The sequence below is a fragment of the Camelus dromedarius genome, chromosome 2 (genome assembly GCF_036321535.1).
Source record: "Camelus dromedarius isolate mCamDro1 chromosome 2, mCamDro1.pat, whole genome shotgun sequence".
Classification (NCBI taxonomy): Eukaryota; Metazoa; Chordata; class Mammalia; order Artiodactyla; family Camelidae; genus Camelus; species Camelus dromedarius.
Window position 1 is genome coordinate 27,581,674 of NC_087437.1, and position 20,333 is coordinate 27,602,006.

General features: G+C 41.5%; 3 protein-coding genes across 3 annotated transcripts in view; 1 reads left to right on the forward strand and 2 right to left on the reverse strand.

The window, feature by feature from the left end:
• The window catches only part of P2RY14 (purinergic receptor P2Y14), a 50,230-nt gene extending 45,862 nt beyond the window's left edge, over positions 1–4,368 (reverse strand). The window contains exons 1-2 of the mRNA XM_064492025.1: positions 4,122–4,368; positions 3,936–4,035 (exon numbers count right to left, since the gene is read on the reverse strand). The gene's annotated coding sequence lies outside the window, so the exon portion shown is untranslated. The remainder of the gene's footprint in view (positions 1–3,935; positions 4,036–4,121) is intronic.
• Positions 1–20,333, forward strand: part of MED12L (mediator complex subunit 12L) — a 294,791-nt gene that overhangs the window by 150,004 nt on the left and 124,454 nt on the right. The gene's annotated exons all lie outside the window — the stretch shown is intronic.
• Positions 18,242–19,329, reverse strand: GPR87 (G protein-coupled receptor 87). The gene has a single exon (XM_010986775.3). It carries the CDS (start codon positions 19,220–19,222, stop codon positions 18,242–18,244), a length of 981 nt encoding a protein of 326 aa, XP_010985077.3. The 5' UTR covers positions 19,223–19,329.

Genomic DNA, 20,333 nt, shown 5'->3' on the forward strand with positions numbered 1-20,333 from the left:
AACTCCCTGTAGAGGAACCAGAAGTTTTAGTAAAAAGGATTTGAAAGACTTGGTGGAGGAGACTTGATCCCACATGCTGGGGAATTAAACTAGATTTTATATAGTTTTTTGGTGGTTGGGTTTTTTGTTTGTTTGTTTTTTATTTTTGATAGATAGGATTCCTCTGGGAGGGTATAGTTCAAGTGGTAGAGCGCATGCTTAGCATTCACAAGGTTCTGGGTTCAATTCCCAGTACCTCCTCTGAACAGAAATGAATGAATAAACCCAGTTACCTCCCCCTTAAAAAGATAGGGTACCTCTCTCGAAATGGGTTTCTGTAGCCATGCTCCCTAGACTTTTACGAGGCAACACATTTTTAGCATTCAGGGCAGCTATGGGTTTAGTACCAGAATGTAACTGCAGAAATGAAGCTAATTTGAATCCCAAGCGGTAAATAGAATCCAACCAATGAAACCCCTTTGTAGCATCCAATCTGAAGTGTAAGAGTGGCCATACAACTTATTGTCCAAACCAGGATACTTCTGAAGTAGAAAGAGGGTGCCATTTACAATTACGCCAGAAAGCAGGTGAAAACTTAGAGCTGTCCCAGGACTTAGTGACACTTTACCCAGTGGAATTGAAAATTGAACATGCAACAGAATTATCTAGAAGGCTATTAAAACACAGATTGCTGGGCTGTACCCCCAAAGTTTTATGTTCACTAGGTCTGGAATCAAAAATTTGCACATCCAACAAGTTCACTGGCAGTGTTGATGCCGCTTGTCTGGGGACTACACTTTGAGAACTACTGCTCTACCTGGACAGGATAGGCACCTTGAGCCAATGATCTAATTTTCAGTTGAAAGACACTCCGTAGTGTTCAGCCCTCCACCTCTAGACAGCCTTCTGCAAGTGAAGATGACTGTGAGGAAGATGGCAGGAAAAGCTCACATTGGCTTCAGCCTGTGTCTCTGTGGGCTGGTCTGTTCTTGGTATTTCAGAGATAGTTCACCTGATACCAAACTAACTTCAAGGAAATGCTGAAACCAAATGGAATAAGCATGACTGCTGGTTTCTTACCATAGAGACTTGGGCTTAGGGAAGGCTCAACGCCTAAATTTACTCTGTAGACACTGCATAGAAGGAACATTGTCATGGACAACAGTATTTCTGTACTCTTTCCTTTTGCATCCGAGAAAGCAGTATAGGGTCACCAGCCTCTCTCCTGGACCCATCTGAGAAAATTCAGCCAGGGTTCCAGCTCTTGGTGCATCTGCTCGAACTAGCATGGTCTGATCCAGAAACACGTCCTCATGTGTGCCACCGGTGCTGGCCGCCAGCCAGTACAGGAAGGTTACAGCCTTCCTCACATTGGACTAAGTGAGCTTCCTCGAATTGGGTCATCCAGGACATCCACCTTACTGCAGAAACAGTGCTAACTCCTTGTACTTCAACAAACAACCCCCCCCCCCAAGCCCCCAGTATTCCTGTCTTCAGCAGCTGGCTTCAGACGTGTTTTGCATCTAATGGGAAATATCTTGACTCTCTTCCTTCTTCCCTCCCCTTCCTTCTTTCTAAATCAAGAATAATGTAATGCTTCCCTATGTAGGGATAATATGGTGCTTTAAGCATTTATTCATTATTTTGCCTTCTCATTAATGGGCTTAGGTTGAGTGAGGAACATGTAGACAGTTTGATTAGTAAGGCAGATGTGAATGTGGGGTTCACTGTACATCAGTGGTTCTCAAAGTGTGGACCCCCAGATCAGCAGTGCCAGCATCTCCTGGGAAGTTGTTAGAAGTGCAGATTCTTAAGCCCTGGCTCCAGCTGACCGAATCGGAACCTTGGGGGAACACAGCCCTGGGGTATGTGTTTCAACAAGTGCCCCAGGTGATACTCATACGTAGCAAAGTTTGAGAGGCATTGTTGTAAATGGTTTTGTATTGTGTCTTATCTGTGTGCTTTGGTCTACAAAGGTATTGAAATGTCTAAATTATGTCTTCTAATGGCCTGATATGTAGGTATGTACACATCTACTTTGATTAAATGAGTCTTTATAATAATAGTGAAAGCAGTGATGATGTGAGCTAACATTTACTGAACATTTTCTATGCTGCTGTGTTAAAGACTTTACAAATAATACCTGATCGAATCCTACAAGAGTCTTGCGCTAGTGTCATCACGGTTTTGTAGATAGGGGAGTGGGACTCCGGAGCCTGGTGGTCTGGCTTCTCAGAGGGTGGTTTCTCAGTCTTTGCTGCCTGGTGTACCCATTAGCTGTTTTAATGTGTGGTCCTGGCCCCTATCCCATTCACTGAGAGACTTTCTTTTTCTATTCCTGTCTCCATCTCCCTGTTGTGTCCGATTTAAACATGTCAGGGATAACTATAATTTTATGTTTTTAGTATAATTTTTCTCCCTAGTATATGTGCATGTTACTAGATTGAGCAATCTTCTCACCAGGGAATTAAAAATACTGCCCTACAAATGCATGATTGAGGATGAAAGTAGTTGAAGAGAATTGAAGGACATGCTGATTGGCGGTTGGTGGGGCAGGGTGGAGGGCAGGGAGGGTGATTGCAGTGGTCAGCCTGGGCTGATTGAAACCCTGTGGGCTGCTGGCTCCTGCCCTGGATGGAGTGCAGGTCCCCGCCTAGAGGCCAGGGGCTCAGGCGTACTGTGAGAGGAGCTGGATGACCTTGTCAGGGTGGTTGCACCCTGTCTACCTGCTTCCTTAAGTATGAAATGGGCACTGTCGCGTGTCAGCAAACAGTGGTTCTCTCCCCACACCCTGCCCTTTCCTTTCCCGGGTCTTCATGCTTTGAGTATCTTGCTGTCCCCTACATTTCTTCCTTAACTGAGTTCTTACAGACATGACAATTTATATAGTCGATGTGTACATTACCAGTGTGTAATTGTATATATGTGTGCATACTTTTATGAGTATATTTATAGATTTTACTGAAGTCTTAAATTGGTTATGTTCACAAACTGTAAAATGTTATTTTGATATTTATAATGAGTACTTTTTTTTTAAACTTATTAATGATATCAAGGTGTTTTGTTTTTTTTTAACACCAAAGCTGTTTAGTTTGTATACTTTGAGAAGATGACTATGCAAGATGTAGTGGTATTTTTTGTTTTACCAGTGTGATTTTTTGATTCATTTTCTCCATGGAATTAGTTGTCCTTTCTTGAAAAAAAAAACTTCTGGACTAGATGGACTGCATGAGATTAGTTGAATATGCTGACAGAGTGGACCTGTGCTCATTCCCCTGAGTGTAATTTAAATTCATAATTTTAAAGTATTTTAAATAATTTAGCTGGTTAGTCCTAGACCATAAGTAGCATTTGAACTCAAATTTTTGCTGTGCATAGGAAAAATGTTTTCACAGTTTATGATTCTCTTTAAAGGCAAATAACATGTCTTACTAGCTATTAATTGGGTTAACTTATCCCAATAACAGGAAAGGGAATAGCTTTTACCCATACACGTGTATGAAGAAATAGATGCGAACTGTATGTCTCTGCAAGCATGACACTGCAGACAAAAACATACTCATACTGAGTTAGAGATACTATGGTCACAATTGATTTTGCAGTTTTTAGAGGCATTTTTGATATGTACATACAAGCCTTTGTAATGTCTGTCATGGGTGGATGAATACCTTTTAAGCATTTTCTTTGATATCTCCTCATCACAGATATATTTTGACAGCCACAATCAGAAATCCTTAATAATCACGAATGATAAAATTTCAGATTTGGATCCCAAACCCAGCATGAGCAAATACATTGCCATGTCAACAAGTTATAGTTCTCAAACCCAAAGTAACCTACTGGGAACGAGGACAGTGCGGTGTTACTGTTGCTTCCTAGCCCAGGAGTCTCCTTTTCCATTCTCATGCCCCCTTCATACATGCTCAAGTTCTTTCAAGGAAAAGCTCTTCCCTTACCTGTTCGTAGCCTTCTGTCTGTGAGTCAAACAGCGCGCATTTCAGGATACGTCTCAGTGGACGCTCCACATTAAGACTGTCACACGGAGTTCTTGCACCTCTTTAAGAACAGATGAAAATCAGGAACTTGACCGAAACCACAAGATAGGTCGGCTGTCACTGCCGAACTGATCAGTTAGAACTTACTTAAGGTTGGGAAATGGAAGCAAGGAGGAAGAGATGTTTGGATCTGCGTGGGTGTCCGGCTGGCCTCTGTGCTAGTTTCTTTCCTTCAGTGATCCACAAAACAGCCTGGTGGATTTTTGTTTTTTTCCTTCTTGAAATTTTCTCCTCTCCACTCCCCTCATCGCCACATCATCTGGCAAATGAACAGCCAGGCAACAACCTAAATAATTTTCCTTTGTAAACTTTGCCATTGCCAAATTCAACATGTGGTGAGAGGTGAGAGCTGGGGGTGGTCACTGTGGTAGGGAGAACAGGGCTCCAGCTGAAACACCCTCCTGAGAGGAAACAGTTGTGGGAAAGGAAAAAGAAAAAAACCTCTCTACCCTTCTAGGCTCCTCCGGCTGGTCTAAGAATTAAACTGACATGAGACAGATTAACAGGAGAAAAACAAAAATTTAATAACATGTATATACATGGGAGAGACCCAGGAAAGCTTACTAACTCATGAACGTGGAAAAAACCACCACCTTAAATACCATCCTTGGCTAAACACAAGTGAGGATGTCAGGGCCAGAGGTTTGGGACTTCAGAAGAAAGGAAGGCAATTTACAGGAAGCTGAAAAAGAGCAAATGTTTGGTAAACAAATATTTGCTGGGCCATAGAAATGTTGGGGCACAGAGAGTCATTTTAACACACGTTGCTAGGTTCCACCCTGTCTTCAGCGCCTAGTTCGTATCCCACAGTTAAACTGTGGGGCTAGCTGCCTTCCTGGAGCAGGTTCTCTCTAAATTCTTTAAGGCTAATAGGGGGATGGTCAAAGGTTCCTGAGTCTTTTGGGCCTTGATTGTTGCCAGATCAAAATAATTAGCATGTCAAAGAGGTACATTTTGGGGTGGCACATTTTGCTCCCCTGACATTGTCAACAACGAGCCAGTGTAACAAGTGTTCACAAACAGGTGGTAATTGGGGCTGCCTGGAAATGTGGAATTGGCACTTGAGCAGGGAAGCATTTGGACATCAGGTAAGAGGTGCTGCTCTTGTCATTTTTTCCACATTAACTTTTCCATATTTGAGCATTACTGACAAACAGATCACGAGTAGGACTTCAGATAAACTCTTCACACGTTCATCTTCTGCCGAGTGTGTGCTGCTAATGTTTCTGTTTTGAAAGTGCAAGGCAGGACCCCTTCATATTTTTAGTCCCTTTCAGGTTCTGTAATATAATTTGTAATGTCCTGTGCTCCAGCATCTTCTCCGTTGAGTAATAGTGTGCAATTAGGGATGGAAGTACCCAGTCCTGGCTGCAAATCCCTCATCGAAGTGTGTGACTCAGAACCAGATAAGAAGGAAAACTATGCCCCGAAAGGCTTTTTATTAAGCTGCTGCACTGCAGCTGTGTTCACTTGGGTGGGTTCCAGGGCCACATTATGAGCTTACAGTTTAACATGTAACGTTCAGTTTGGCCTAAGAGGAGAACACACGTTTGCAGTTAGGATAGTCAGTAGTACTTACTTACGTGCTTACAGTATGCCAGGGATTGTTCTACATGCTTTATATGCACCTACTCTGTAGTAAGCAGTGTCCCAGGCACTGGTGATGAAGTAGTGACTAGCCGGGGGGTAAACATGTAGACATAGATAGAAGGACGACCCTCAGAGCCTGGTTGCTACCAGGGCACGCTGCTGAGTCCTTCGGATGTAAATGCTGTACTGATTAAATGGATGACTTGGCGTTAACAGTCCCTAACTGCAGCTCTCAAGACTTCCCTGATTTATTGCAGGAGGCTTTGCTTATTCTGACTGTCTCAGGAACACCCATTAATAGTCCCTGTGCTCTCGTGCTTCTTGCCTTCTCTGTGGGGTGCTCCACGTATGTATGGAGCCTGACTAGGGTGGAAATTATCATTAAATTAAACCCACTGGAGCTGCTTGCTTTCCTCTTGGTACCAGGAGTTGCAAAGTCCCAGACCAGAGGGATAGCCCTACAGGTGGTCACCTGCTGGCAGGTTGTCCAGATAAGCGAGGTGGACCTGGTGTAGAACCCTCGGGGATGAGGAATTGTGGAGAGGTGGGGAGCTCATGGCCTTCCCCCCACCGGGGGGTTGGCTGCCACCCCAGGTAGAGCTTGTCAGGGCCCAGTGTGGCCTCATCTGTGGTTGGGTAGCGTTGTCAGAACCTTGGGTGCTGATTGTATGCGCCATTGTAAACACTTCCTGTGTTTATGTGTTTGAGCTCACTGAGTTCTCCTGCAGCTCCTTGGAGCTGGCTGGGGTCTTCTCCTGTCCTCTCCCCCACCTCTTTCTTCATAGGTGGGGAAGCTGAGGCCCAGAGATGTCGAGTTCATTTGTGCAGCTCCTGAAGTTGGAACGTGGACCCTGGCAGAGCAGCTCCTGGAGGCTGTGCTCTGAACTGCACTTGGCTCTCCTGGGTTCGCATGTCATTATCTAAATCAGACTTTTCAAATCTGTGTAGGCTGAACGCCTTGTGGGCCAGAATGGAACATGACTGCAACTGTGTGGGCTTGTGGGGAGCCGGTTTGTGGCCTCTGTTACAGCTGGTTGTGTTGGCAGGCAGCTGGGCAGGGATGGCCGGGAGGGCACAGCTGGGGGTTTACAAAGGAACACTCTTCTACAAGGACTGGCTCAGAACCAGAGGTGCATCGTCTCTCACATGTGACTAAGGAGCACTTTCCTTAGAGTGCGATCCGTTTACAGCCAGTCTACAATAAGAGCCATTTGAGGGGCAAATTTTTCTATTACGGATGAGAAAATAGAGCTTCAGAGAATTTGACTAAGTGGGTCAAGGTTCGAGGTGTCAGGACTGGACTTTGGAGCCGGAGTTTAGATTCAGAGCTTAGGATTCCTTCCCCAGTTTAGCAGCTGTTTCTTAACCAGATGAGCAGTGAGTGCTGGTTCGGTAACTCATCAGGCATCTGAGAGTCGGGTCCACTTGGATGGTCCTTGTTGGGAACACAGGAAAAGTGTTATTTTCTCATCATGACATGCTGGTTGTGTACACACATAAAATTTCAGGCTGACGTGAGCACTGTCAAGAGAGTGATGGCAGGCAAGTAAGTGGTGCAGGTGATGATTATGGACGCCAGGACAAGAGGTGGAGTTAGTGGTTAAGGCTGTACTTGCCTTGGAATTGGGGGAGACGAACACGTACGTATCCAAGAAGAACTTGGTGAATTTTGTTTTGTTTTGTGTTCTCAAGATTGCACTCAAGGCAGATTGTCTGCCTTAGGAGAGCTTTTGACTGGAGGCCCTCACTGACAGTGGCGCCAGGGCAAGTCCTTTGGTTTCTCTCTCCATGTTTGGGAGACTTAAGAAAAACCTGGAGCTGCTGACTCTTCCTCCCTGGGCCTCTGGGTGGTCCTCCTTGCCCTCTGCTCACCTGGGGACCCTGAGGCAGCTCTGACTCTTTAAAGGTCATTATTTGTATACCTGACTGGCCATCAGCACCTCCTGGGGAGCTTTAATAATGCAGAGTCCAAGACCCTACTTCAAATGAATCAATTAGAATCCTTGTTTTTTTGACTCAGGATTCTATATTTTCAAAAGTAGCTGGGTGAGTCAGAAATGTGGCCAGATGTGGGGCCTCTGAACTTGGAACACTTGGAGGAACTTTTATCTTCCAGGCGGATGCCCTGGATGTTTGGTCTAGCTCACACCGGCTGCCTGAGCCCTTACGAGTTCCTGCCATAGCTTTGGACACCTGTGCAGACCTGTGCGCTGGAAGCAGAAATTGTGATGACCAGAGTCCTGGTAGGGTGGTGTTAATGAAACGACAGATTCATAGAGAGAACAAGAGGTAGAGAGTAAGACTAGATTGCCCACAGATTAAGTGAAACCCAAGGAGGAAGGAAGAGTATCAAAGGGGCTTATGCAACAAAAACAATGATGTCTGACTTCTCCTGGGGCCTTGAGTTTTATATTTCAGTCTGTCTTCTCTCATCAGTTTTTTTCCCCATTGAATGTCAATGGACTATATAAATCTTTTCTTACACTGTCTGCTGTTACTCCCTCTTCTTAGCAGGAATGTCTTCAGAGAGGTGTCTTCCTTTATTTATGCACCTCACCTTGTCACCCAGGTTTTGAAAACTGGCCCCAGGTGTCCCAGACTGTGGAGCTTATGGGAACGTGGGCATACTTATGGAAAGCTCAGACATAATTTAACACAGGATGTAAAGTTAAGATTTATCCTGGGCACCTTGTGGATATACTTAAATGTGCAGATTAGCTTGTACATACTTTTCTCTGTTAGAATTGGGAATAAGAATCTTGCTAATGTTTGCAAAAATATTTTATCCTGACAAACACTATTGATCATATCTTTATGTATTTTTTTAACTAGGTATTTTGTTATGATGATTAGTTTGGCTTTATGCAGCACCAAACACCAATTTCAATACAAAATAAATAATAAAATAATAATGATGACGGTAATAATGATAACAGCAATAATAAAAATATGTAGAGGGCATGTTCTTTGCTTTCAGGGTTTTTAATTATCAAAAAAAGAAAACCGTAATCAATGTTTTGTTTTCCTCTTGTCTGTGATGCTTTAATTTATGCTAAATAGTTCTATGTTCCCTCAACTTCTTCCCATTTTGTTTCGTGGAACCCTAGGATTAAAATACTGTAAAACTTCATCCTGATAAATCTCAGGATCCTCTACATACCCCTGATCCGACTGCCGCCCACAGCCCACCCCGCAGGCCCACAGACACACACATATTTCCATTCCCCAGCATTGTCAGTAATAAGACTGGTTATATATAAATGTCCCTTGTGTATTCATACTACAAATAGAGTGAGTTTAACGCATGGAATCTGCAAATCTGTTATTGTTTCCAGTCAGTTTCCATCCAGCCTGTCAACAACTGCCTTACAAGCTGGATTACTTAACTTCTATAAATGTCTGACTTTCTTCCTTACTCTGCAATCTATTTTTTTTTTTAAGTGAAAAAACAAACCTTATGGTTATTGCCTTATTCCTGATTTTCCCATTTGCTTCATTGGACAGTTAGACACACCAGGGCACTTTGCTTTTTTCCCACTTGCTGTCTTGGGGACTTATTCATGTTAGCTCTATACAATTATACCTTTTTTTCATGGCTTTGTAGGATCTCATATTGTTTTAGTCAATCCCTATTGATGGACGTTTAGATAGCTATGAACATTTTCAATGAATCTGTTTTAACCATAGGAGCTATTTGCTGGGATACATCATTTTTAAAAAGTTAAAAAAAGAAAAAAGGCTTTACTGGCAGGTTATTTAGAATGGGGCTGAGTGTGTGTGTATTAGGTGGGGGGCGTGGTTGCAGACAGGAATCCACTGAATGTTGAGAATTTATTAAGTATACAGAGGATTTTAGTACAAGGCCCAGTGTAAACAGGAAAGTATAGAGAAATTTAAAGGGAGTGAGTTTGAAAGTTGCCCTCTAAAAGGATCTGGGAAGGAGCTGGTATCTGAAGTGGTTCTTGCTAGATGGCTCTTTTATTTCTAGAAGGGGGTGAAGGTCAGTCTGGGATGAAACAAATGGTGGGAGCAAAGGCACCGGTGAAGGAGAGTCGGCAGAGGTGGCTGAGACATAATTAATTGTCATGCTGAGGTGTCAGAACTCACTACGCTGTGACGTGCAAGCTTTGTGGTGAAATAATTAAAGATGTGCTTTAAAAGAGTAATCTGGTAGACAAACATGGAATGCAGACATACCTTTTTGTGTTTTTCAATGTGAAGCATTAAATTCTGCCAAAGTCAGTGCATTGATTTGGGGTAGTGGAAGAGGGTGGCAGGAATTATGTCGTTAAAACATAATTAGTTGCTGTGTTATAAAACAAAGCTTTTTTTGGTTTTGATTTTAACCTCTTGAAATGAGTGACAGGCACAGGAATTCATTGGCAACTGTGTGTTTACCTTAATCTGAGAATTTTAATTGGAGAAACAAATGTCTGGTACAATGTCTCCACCTTCTGGAAGACTGGCAGAAGTAACAGTTTATAAAATGAATTGATGTGCAGTATTTATAGATTTTGTAGCTGGCTCACAAAGCCTCACCTTGGGGTAGGCACTGATGTTGAGTTGAATACCTAGTCTCAGTTGAATTGCTCAACCAGATTTTCTGTGTTGTTAATATTAGATTAGATTTAACCTAAAAAATCAGAGGGAATGAATTTCAGTTGTTGATATTAGCAGAGTCAAAATTGAGAACTTCAATAGTCACAAAAACGAAATCTTCAGTTCATGTGTGTCCTTTTCTGTGTATGGTGTTTTGGAAAGATGCTTATAAAACAGAAGAGGGCATTTTCTTTTATCGCTCCAAGCCCCCAGATGTATCCTTTCTCATTATCTTTATTTTGCTCTCGTTTGCTCTTAAGACTCACCTCAATTCTCAATATCCCTGAAACTGTCCCTGATATCTTGGTGGTGTTAGCATCCTTCCCACGGGACCTATGTTTTTGTATGAGTTCTAGCTGGAATGGGCAGTGGCTCTCCTTGTTGGCTGGTTTTGGTGTCCTCAATGCCCACTCCTAAAACAGGTTCTCAGCAACATTTGTTGAGTGAATGTATGTTACCAACATAGGGGATAGTCCTTGCCTCTCTCCTGAGTATGTGCTCTGTCTGGATCTGTACATAAAGACAAGTGAGATGATGGGATTAATCTGAAAGCAAGGACTAGATATTTTTAAATAATATTATCCCATGGGCATCAAATCATCTAATCATTTGTATCTGCACATTCTTGGGCTCCTTTGGTAGGTTTTTGGACCCCTGACCTGTGTAACATTCGTCCTAGGACAGGTCACTTAGAGGAGAGCACACTGCTTTATAAGGTGGTTTATTTGCTTAGTATTCTAACTGCTTAGCTTTTTAGTGAGTCGTTAGAACAAGTTAGGAACATGAGCCTTAAGAAGTCACTGAGAGAAGTTTGAGCTGGGATGAGACTTTAGAATGTAGAGAATTAATACTTCATTTCTATTATGTTGATGAAAATAGTCAATCAACAATCTATAATAGGAATAGAAAAGAGTTTTTTTTGTACCAAACTAAGGACTATAGCCAGGGAGACAGCCTCTCAGATAACTCTGAGGAACTGCTTGGGATAAGCATGGTTTTCAGCACAGTTTTATATCTTGTTAGAAGAAAGTACATCAAACAAGTGAGGGATACATTCCTTTAAGGTTTAAAAAACAAAAACAGACCAGAAGTCCACAGCGAGTATAGCCTTGGCACCTGGGAAGGGAGTCTTCTCATCAAAGGAGGACAAACATTGGCATCCCAGGAAGGGAGGCGTTGAACCTTTATATTTAAGATGGTCATTCTTCTGATCAGTGCATGCTTTTCTTTAGTAATGGATAGTTACAGCAGGTGTGCAGTATGCATTTGATGGGTCACAAACAGGCTGTTCTAGCATAAAATTCAAGTCAACTCATGTAGAAGACAGAATGGCCTCCTAACCCAATATGTGAACATTTCTTTTATCAATTGGATAAACTTTCCCAGAGTTGTTCTGATAAACAGATGTCGCTTGTTTATGCTGTGGTGACATGTGGGATGAACAGGCACTAGCAAGTTTAAGGGAAGCTTTTGTGGTGGTGAGACTTCAGGGAACTTGCCTGAGGTTAACCAAAATCAAGGGAAATGCTGTGGGTGATCTCATCCAGTTTCTTTTTCTTTTTTCTTTCATTATTTTTTTTAAACCTTAAGAGTAAGCCACACCTGAAATTAGTAGACTCGACCTTCTTCTCTGTCCAACAAACTGATGTTAGCTCAGCACACTTGTTTGTATTTCTGGTTTGTGTGAGGGTTGTGTGGTTATCTTTGGCCATTTAGTTTCCTTGGCGGTGGGACTGAGAAATTTTTTGTGGTCTTAGACAATTAATGCCGTAGAGAGCTGCATATATCTCTTTAGTTTCCATGGAGTACAGTGGTGATTCCTGTCTTGTTTTGTGTGGGCCAGGCGGCGTAATCAGAATGAAGACTCAGTGAGGCTCTACAAAACAGGAACAGACTCACAGACATAGTAAACAGTCTTATGGTTACCAGGGGAAAGAGGGTGGGAAGAGATAAATTTGGGAGTTGGAGATTTGCAAATAGTAACTACTATACATAAAAATAGATTAAAAAAAAGAATTTCTTCTATATAGCACAGGGAACTATATTCAATTATCTTGTAATAACCTTTAATGAGAAAGAGTATGAAAACAAATATATGTATGTATATGTATGACTGGGACATTATGCTGTACAGCAGAGACTGACACATTGTAACTGACTATAAAAAAATAAACTCAACTCATAGGTTGAAAGATAGAGGTCTTAAAAAAAAAAGAATCAATGAGGCTGAGTTTCTGTGTTCAGTCCTTGAATGGGCCATTCTGGGAGCTGTGTCTGACTGTTGCCCTTGTGTAATTCTGGGGGATCCTGAGGTGAGTTGAATTGAGGACATGTGGTTCCCCTTGTGTGACTTAATCATGACTGGGAGCCCACCGTCTCCTCCTCCAGGAGCCTTGTGGACCTCCTGTAGGAGGCATTTATCTAACCGTGTACTGTGAGTGACACCAGTGTCCTCAGGTGGCCCTGATCAGCCTGTTTGTTTAGTTGTCCACGCGAAGGCCTGTGCGTTGGGAGGGCACACGCAGCCTCCCTCTGTAGAATCCTGTTGAAATCATACCAATCATACATTTTGTACTTAGTAGTGTGACAAAAGATTCGTGATGGTTTTGCTGTGGAGGAGAGAGAGAATTAAAATTACAATTTAGATTATGTATTCCTTCAGGAAGCTCAGGCAAATAAAAACTCTTCAGTTTGGGTGAGCTGGGTTCATTCTTGTGGCTATAAACAAAACCGCTGGCAATGAGCACTAACCCAGAAACCGTTATCCACACTCCCAGGGAACATCCTTTAGAGTTTTTTGTTGCTAACTCGGCATCCAGGGGCTCATAGTTGGTGCTAGTAAACTGGACGGAAGAAGCTTCACAGTGGGGCTTCTCACTGATGAAACGGCTGATTCCTGGAGTCCTTTTTCCCTTGTCCCGAGCTGCTTGTTTAACTGGGTAACACACTCCTAATGGAGACAGGGATTTTCATGTAGGCTGGCCCTCGCTGTCTCAGTTTATACCTGTCCTGTCAGCTCAGCAAGTGACACCTTCTATTCTCAGAAGTATCTAGGTGTTCATCACAAATGATAGGCTCTTGTGAATCATAAGGGAATAAAATGATCAGTATGCATGATGGGTGGGCTTAATGTTCTCTTAACAGTGGGGATGATCTTTCATGTCTAGGAAAGACATTATTGAGGCTTTGGTTAAGAGGGCTTCTCAGTGCCGACCCCAGCCTTATTTGCAGTGTTGATACGGTTTGTTTGCATTCCCAGCATTTGATAACATAAATAATTAGCAAGGCTTTCAGTCGTATTAGTGATACCTTGAGGTGCGCGTTTCATTTCAGGATTGAGCCACAGTTAAAACTGGAGCTTCTGGACCGGACGGCCTGAGTCCAGGTCCCAGCGACAGCCTATCTGAGCCGTGCGACCTTGGGAACATTAGGATGGATGCTGGTGCTTCCTCAGGGGCTTGTCAAAGGGATGAAGGTAGTTGATACAGGTCAGGTGCTGAGAACAATGTCCAGTGTGTAGGGAGTGCCCGATAAAAGTTAGCTATTTTTGTTTTGTTAGAAAATAAGCGTTCAGTGTTGCAGGTACTAGAAGAGAGGATGTGAGGGACTAGGGTAGAAACTTGAGGCCTCCAGCAGTAGTGCAGGCAGATTAAAATCAGGCTGTGGTAGGTTGGTCTCTCCTCAGGGCACACAGCGGGAGGCCTGCCGGACTCCCAGGGTCATGCTGGTCCGCGACGTTGTACAGCCTCCCCCTGGCCTGAGCTAAGCCCAGTGCAGGGACAGAGGTCTGTCTTGTCCACCACATCTGAGGGCGGATCGGCAAGATTGTGTGCAGGGTTGTTGAGGAGGGTGAGGGAAAGCGGGTGCAAAGGATGACTCGGATTTCCAGTTCAGGTTCCTGGGCGGGTGGTGGTGCTGTTAATCAGGTTCAAGGGTAAGGAGCCTCCTTGGATGAGGTAGAGAGAGCGTGATGCAGTCCATATTTTTATGGTCCCTCACTACCATGCAAAATGAGATCTTTGTGTGCAGATGCGTTACATTATGTATGGCTTCTATATCACTGTACTAAAAAGATGTTGAAACATGTCTCACAGAAAGAGTGCATTGGATTTAATGGGGTTAAGAGGCCGTGATCTAGATGAATCCAAATTTATATAGTATAAGTGTTCTGCCCAATATTCATTTCCTTATATACTCATTTTTCCATTGTATTTAATGGTGGTATTACTCTACTGCATAAAACAACATACAAAAATCTAAAGACACATGTGATATGATTCAGGCTTCTTGAAAAAACACAGAGATAATTATTTTTGATAATTGACAGATGGCTTCAGTGTTATTGAAGGTATTTTGGTTAGGGCCGGTATTAACAATCTTAAGCTTTGGGTGTGATTTTTAAGGACTATTTAAAAACTATTAAAAACTTAAGAATATTCGAAACACAAGTCAACATGTGAATCCCATGCATTTCTTGATAAGTTAAAAATTTAATACTGACAGTCTTATTCTTCCCTCTTCAACTCTAATGAATGATTTTTGAAATCATCAAGTATATTTAATCAAAAAATTTTTTGTATGTCACTTAGGAAAGAGCAGTCAATATTTGCTCCATTTTCCCCATGAAATCGATGGTATTGCAGCTTTTTTAGTTTCTGTTCTTTTTACATTTGTAAGATAATTTTATAGGTCAGCTTTATTTTTTCAAACATTTCCAGCTTATATTTTTCTAGGCAGCTCCGGGACTGTTTTTTGTGTACATTAGCACTAAAGACGGCTGAAGAAATGCTGTGGGGAAGGGCTAGGCCATGTTACTATGTAATTACATGATATTAACAGAACACAAGTCATTTTCTTCAGTTGGTTCATGAATTTTATCACCAGATGGTGCTAGAGGCTGGGGCGGTAAGCAAAATGTGCATCTACCATATGTTTGATTTATGTTGAAATTTGAAAATGTTTGATCTTAAGAGACACTTACTTTCACATTTCACTTAGATATATCCCAAGATTATTTAAAATATGACATTAGGCATAACTTTTTTTTTTTTTTTACAAGGTTTGTGCCTAGTAAGTATTGATTTGATAGCTGTCTTCTTGTGGTCCGCCTGGGAGAAAATACTAATTTATGAGATTTAAGTGATCCCCAAGTTTTATTTTGCCCTTGTTTTAAGTTTTTTTTTTTTTCTCTGTAGTATATCATAGTTCTCCACGGTGATGATAAAACTTATGTTTTAAGTTGTACTGTCTATGTACACTTCTGAGTTAGCTATGTAACTTAAATTTATAGACTCTCCTAGTTACTATTCGCTTAAAGCTTTAGTTGAGGGAAAAAATACTTGTATCCTTTTTGGAAATGAGAATAAAATGATATAACTGGTATAATGAATACAACAGAGTTAGTAATACACACACCAGAAGATTTTCTACAAGGTCAGTTTCCATTCATGTAAGTTATATGAATAATAGAAAAATTTCTTTTTGAAATTACCGGAATATGTATCCCTTTTACATAAAAGAAAGAATAACTATGTTATTTATTGCTGGCTTGAGAGGGTCCTGAAATACTGAATATAGTCCAAAAGCTCCAGGTTAGAAACTTTAGATTTCAAATTTAAGATTGGTTTTGACTTAACTGATAATTTAGAAACAATCAGATAGAATTCTTGTTTTCTTCGGTATTAATGCAGTAGTTTGTATTGACTTATGACATTAGCGCAGTATTTCGTGTTATTCCTGTTGATATTATTTTAGTCATGTAAATGATTCTTTCTTGGTTGGCCCAGATAAGTAGTTTTTGTGAGTGCAGTGTGGGCATAAAATACAAGCAGTATGATTTTGATGTTTTTGTAATACGGCTTTAAAGGGGGGGAAGTAATGCTTTCTTTCTGTTTCTTCCTAAGTCAATGTTTTAAGATGTCCCATTGATTTAATAATGAAATTTCAGTGGATAGGATCACCATTACATTAATTATACCCAGTAACCCAACAGCAGTCCAATTTTAGAAACATTATAGTGGGATTGAAATATTTTAAGGGCCTTTTTAGAATTGAGGCCTGAATTTTAGAGGATTAAATAAGGTCTAGGGTTTGGTAAATTCCAGAGTGCCGAATGGGATTCTAAGGTGACCGTGCATTTAACAGCCTGCGTGCATGTGTGCACGCACACACACACGGTAAAGTGGGTAATACCGTTTTTGACTGGGATATTTGACTGAGAGCTGTGATGTAGAGAGAAATAGGGGAAAGAGAGGATAGGACTTGTGTTGATGAGAGTTTTTTCCCAGTTGCAGTGTTGCCCTTTGTTTTTAATTTTTTGTTTTTGGTGGAGGATTAGGTATTGATTGATTGATTAACTGATTGTACTGAGGATTGAACCCAGGACCTTGTGCATGTCAGGCATGCACTCTATCACTGAGCTATACCCCCACCCCCACCCCTTCTATTTATATAGGATAGCTGTAACTCATCCTGGGTTTTATGGGGAGGGTGGAGAAAAGAATTAGCCTTTCAAACTGTCTTTTTACATTGCTTGGTCTAAAGCATGGCTAATTTAACCCAGCTAGTGGGTACCATTGGGGGTAGTAGTGGCTATTCCCGTGACCAACTGAGGTGTCTAGGAGTTTATTTGGAATTGAATTCTTGATGGAGAGGTAGATATTTTGATAAAGGTCCTCAGATAATTGTTTTAACCCCTTTGCTACTGTCCCCTCTGCCCAACCTGACTCACCTGTTAGATTCCCTACTCTGTTCTTGAACCTCACCACGGCAGTCATTGTTAGGTTATCTGTGGCCCCTCCCCTCTCTTTTTTTGCTCATTTTGACTTTTTAGAGTTTTTCAGATTATATTCAAGTATCGTACTACTTTATGTGTGTGCGCGCGCGCACGCTTGCGTGATTTGTCCCCATTTCATCCACGAACATGCCTTCGCAGCTGCTTTTACTGCTTACATTCTTTTACTGCTTCCTGGCTCCTCATACAGGAATAGATGAGGCATCTAGTCAGTGGTCAGGCAGCTGCAGGCTTTGGAAAAGGATGAAGGCTAAGATTTAAAGGGTTACTCTTAAACTTTTTTGACTTGATTTATGCTATTCCTCAACTGGAGGTGTTATTTTTAAACTAATTGATATGCCTATTAAAGATGGGATAGAGCTTAAACAGAAGACTATTTTACTAATAGTTTTTCTAAAATAGACTATTCAGTGTCTTTTTAACATACTGTGTCTACATATCCACCATCTATGTTTCTACCCTTAGCATATGAGAATTCAAATACAGCATATTGGTATAATAACGGCAGGCGTAAGTTCAGAGTGTTTTCTCCAAAATCCACTTGTCTGAGTACTCATTCACACTTTTCTCCCCTCTGAAACAACCTAAGTTTAAAATCAGTTAGTTGAATTCAATCTTTCAAACACATTGCTTAAAAAAATTAAGTTGAACCGTCTCCTGCCTACCCCCACACCATACCATGCAAGCTTTTCTAACAGGCATAAGACATTGATAAACAGAGACGGGATGATGACCAAAAATTGCAGGTGGTTACTAGGAGGAATGACAAGAAGACCTAGAAATCCATATTTACTCTATTGTATCTGCAATTAGTGAGCTGTGTTGAATGCAGCATTTTCTTTCCCAAATCTTAAGGCTCAGGGTTAGATAGAGCTCTCTATACTTTCTGTTCTCTCAAAAGTGGCTTCAGAGCATCAACATTTCCTGGAAGGCGGGTATAGTGCGCTGGCATTGCTGTGGCCTTTTCTGCCCTTGCAATCTGCTCCTTAAACTTTGAGCCGTGACCTCTGCCACTCAGCTGCCCACCACCTCCTGCTGATTTCACTTTTTGGCATGCCTTAATGTTTTTCTTGGTTCCAAATTATACCTTGATTTCATACCATTTCAGTTCTCTTTTCATCCATATTTTGATGGGCTCAGGCGAAGATAATGAAAAGACACATTTATTTACACTTTGTACATTTTAACTTCAACAAACAAGAGAAGGCCTGGTGGCCTTTAACTCTTACACATCAGTATAATCATAGTATATGCGGACCTCTGATCTTCTGACACTTTGCAGTGATCGGATGCTTTCGCTTCTGGTTCTGATATTTGATTTCTTGAATAGCCTTCTTGAAAATGAGCGACACATGAAAAAGTAAATTATTGGATCCAGGCACACGTTGCACGCGGACAAGAAGAGTGTCATTTCTTTGCAGTAATACAGGATTTTGTGTGCCGATTCGTCTAAAAGTCTGTCCAAGTTACTAAAAGTAAAAGGAATCCTGCATAAGTGATAGGGCAGAAAGCAGGTAAAAAACACAGCCACCACCACTCTGATGCTCTGGTTATGTTTTCGCTTTCGGCTCGACTGGCTTATGAATTGCCGGCTGGATTTATGGATGTACCTGGATATGGCTATGTAACATCCGATCAGTATCACCAGCACAGCCACAAACAGGCAGCTGTTGACATAGACAATGGCCTTATGCCATTTCACTCCCAAGGGACTCTTAAGCTGGATGCAGTCATGAATATTTTCCCTAGTTGGTTGACCATTTGTTAGAATGATGTTTGGCAAGGACAGAACAGCCATGAGCACCCAAACACAAATAGATAAAACCTTCGTAAAAGTTATGCTGTACATGCGAGAGTCGCCAAATGGCTTTACCACCTTCAGGTAGCGGTCGATACTTATCAGCCCAAGAAACATGATGGAAGTATACATGTTTGCATAAAATAGGACTGAAGTGTATCTGCAGAGGATAAACTTGAAGTACCAGGGTCCAAATCCTGCATCGTGGACTATTCGAAAGGGAAATGTCAGCGTCATTATGAGGTCAGCGACCACTATGTTTTTGAGATAAAATATGAAGCTAGTTTTATTCCTAATGTGGAAGAAGATCCACACGGCTAGACCATTCAGCAGGATGCTTGCCACAAATATAACGAGGTAGAGCCCAGGCAAGACGATGGTGTCAAATTCGTTAACGGTGGTGTTCATTCCTGGTCCATCGCTCACGTTACTTGCAGTGTGATTGCCTTGGCCATGCAGCTCATCATCTGTAGGAGAAGTGGGGAGACATCAGTGCTCCACGTGTGTGCTCCCCAGACTGCTAGGCTTCCTTACAGGCTGAAATCTTGCTGTTTTGGGCTTGTTTAAAAATGTCTTTAAAGAATCTTTTTAGTACATTGTTAATATTTTGAGTGGCTCAAGAATTGCTGCCCTCACCCCTAAATCCCATCCCTCTCCCCAAGTCCTTTGAGTAAGTTGTGAAATTTCTGGTTCTCTATGCTCACCGTTTAAAAATGAAAATAAATATATCAGTAAAAATTATCCTGATTAGATTTTTAACTTAAGGTTTGACATCATTACAACTAGAATCAACAAAATCTGGGAGCACAAAACTTAAAATTTCATATAACAAGGAAAAATGGTAGCTTGTGATTATTCTTTTAGTGCAGTATTTGGCATGCTCTTTGAAATATCTTTTCTCTGTCTCTCTCAATTTTAAGCTGTTTAATCATCAGGAATTAGGAAAGAGTAAAACTAGTGGGTCATTTTGAATGTTTTGCTCATGACTTTCTTACAGTGCTTAAAAAACTTTAGAGACCATTGTCAGGAAGAGAAACAAAAAGAAACAATTGTTATTAACATTCAAATTCATTATCAAGGAGGACAATTATTAAAAATCATTGTAGGCTGGTACCTATTTTTATCTGTAAGACTAGATTATACCTATTGCATTTAGGATATGAACATTTTAAATTTTGTGCTATTTTGGAATTTTTAGCTCATGTTGTTAGAGACCTATGCCTGCTGTATCATATAATCGATGATAGTTTATAAACATTGGGATGTGCATGACAGCTCTGGGAATGGGCCTCTCAGATCTCCTCCTGTGGGGGGTGTAATTGATGGGCAACTCCAGCTCAGTGCTCTGAATCCAGCACCGTTTTCTTGCTGATGCCATGTTCCCGTGGACAGCTCCCAGCCCGTGACTGAGCACAGGAAGGATACTAAGACACGGCTGTTCCTGGGACAGTAGGGATTCCCCTGACCAGTGACTTTGGCTGGAGGACTTTTCATCAGTCTGGCCAAAACTTTCTTCAAA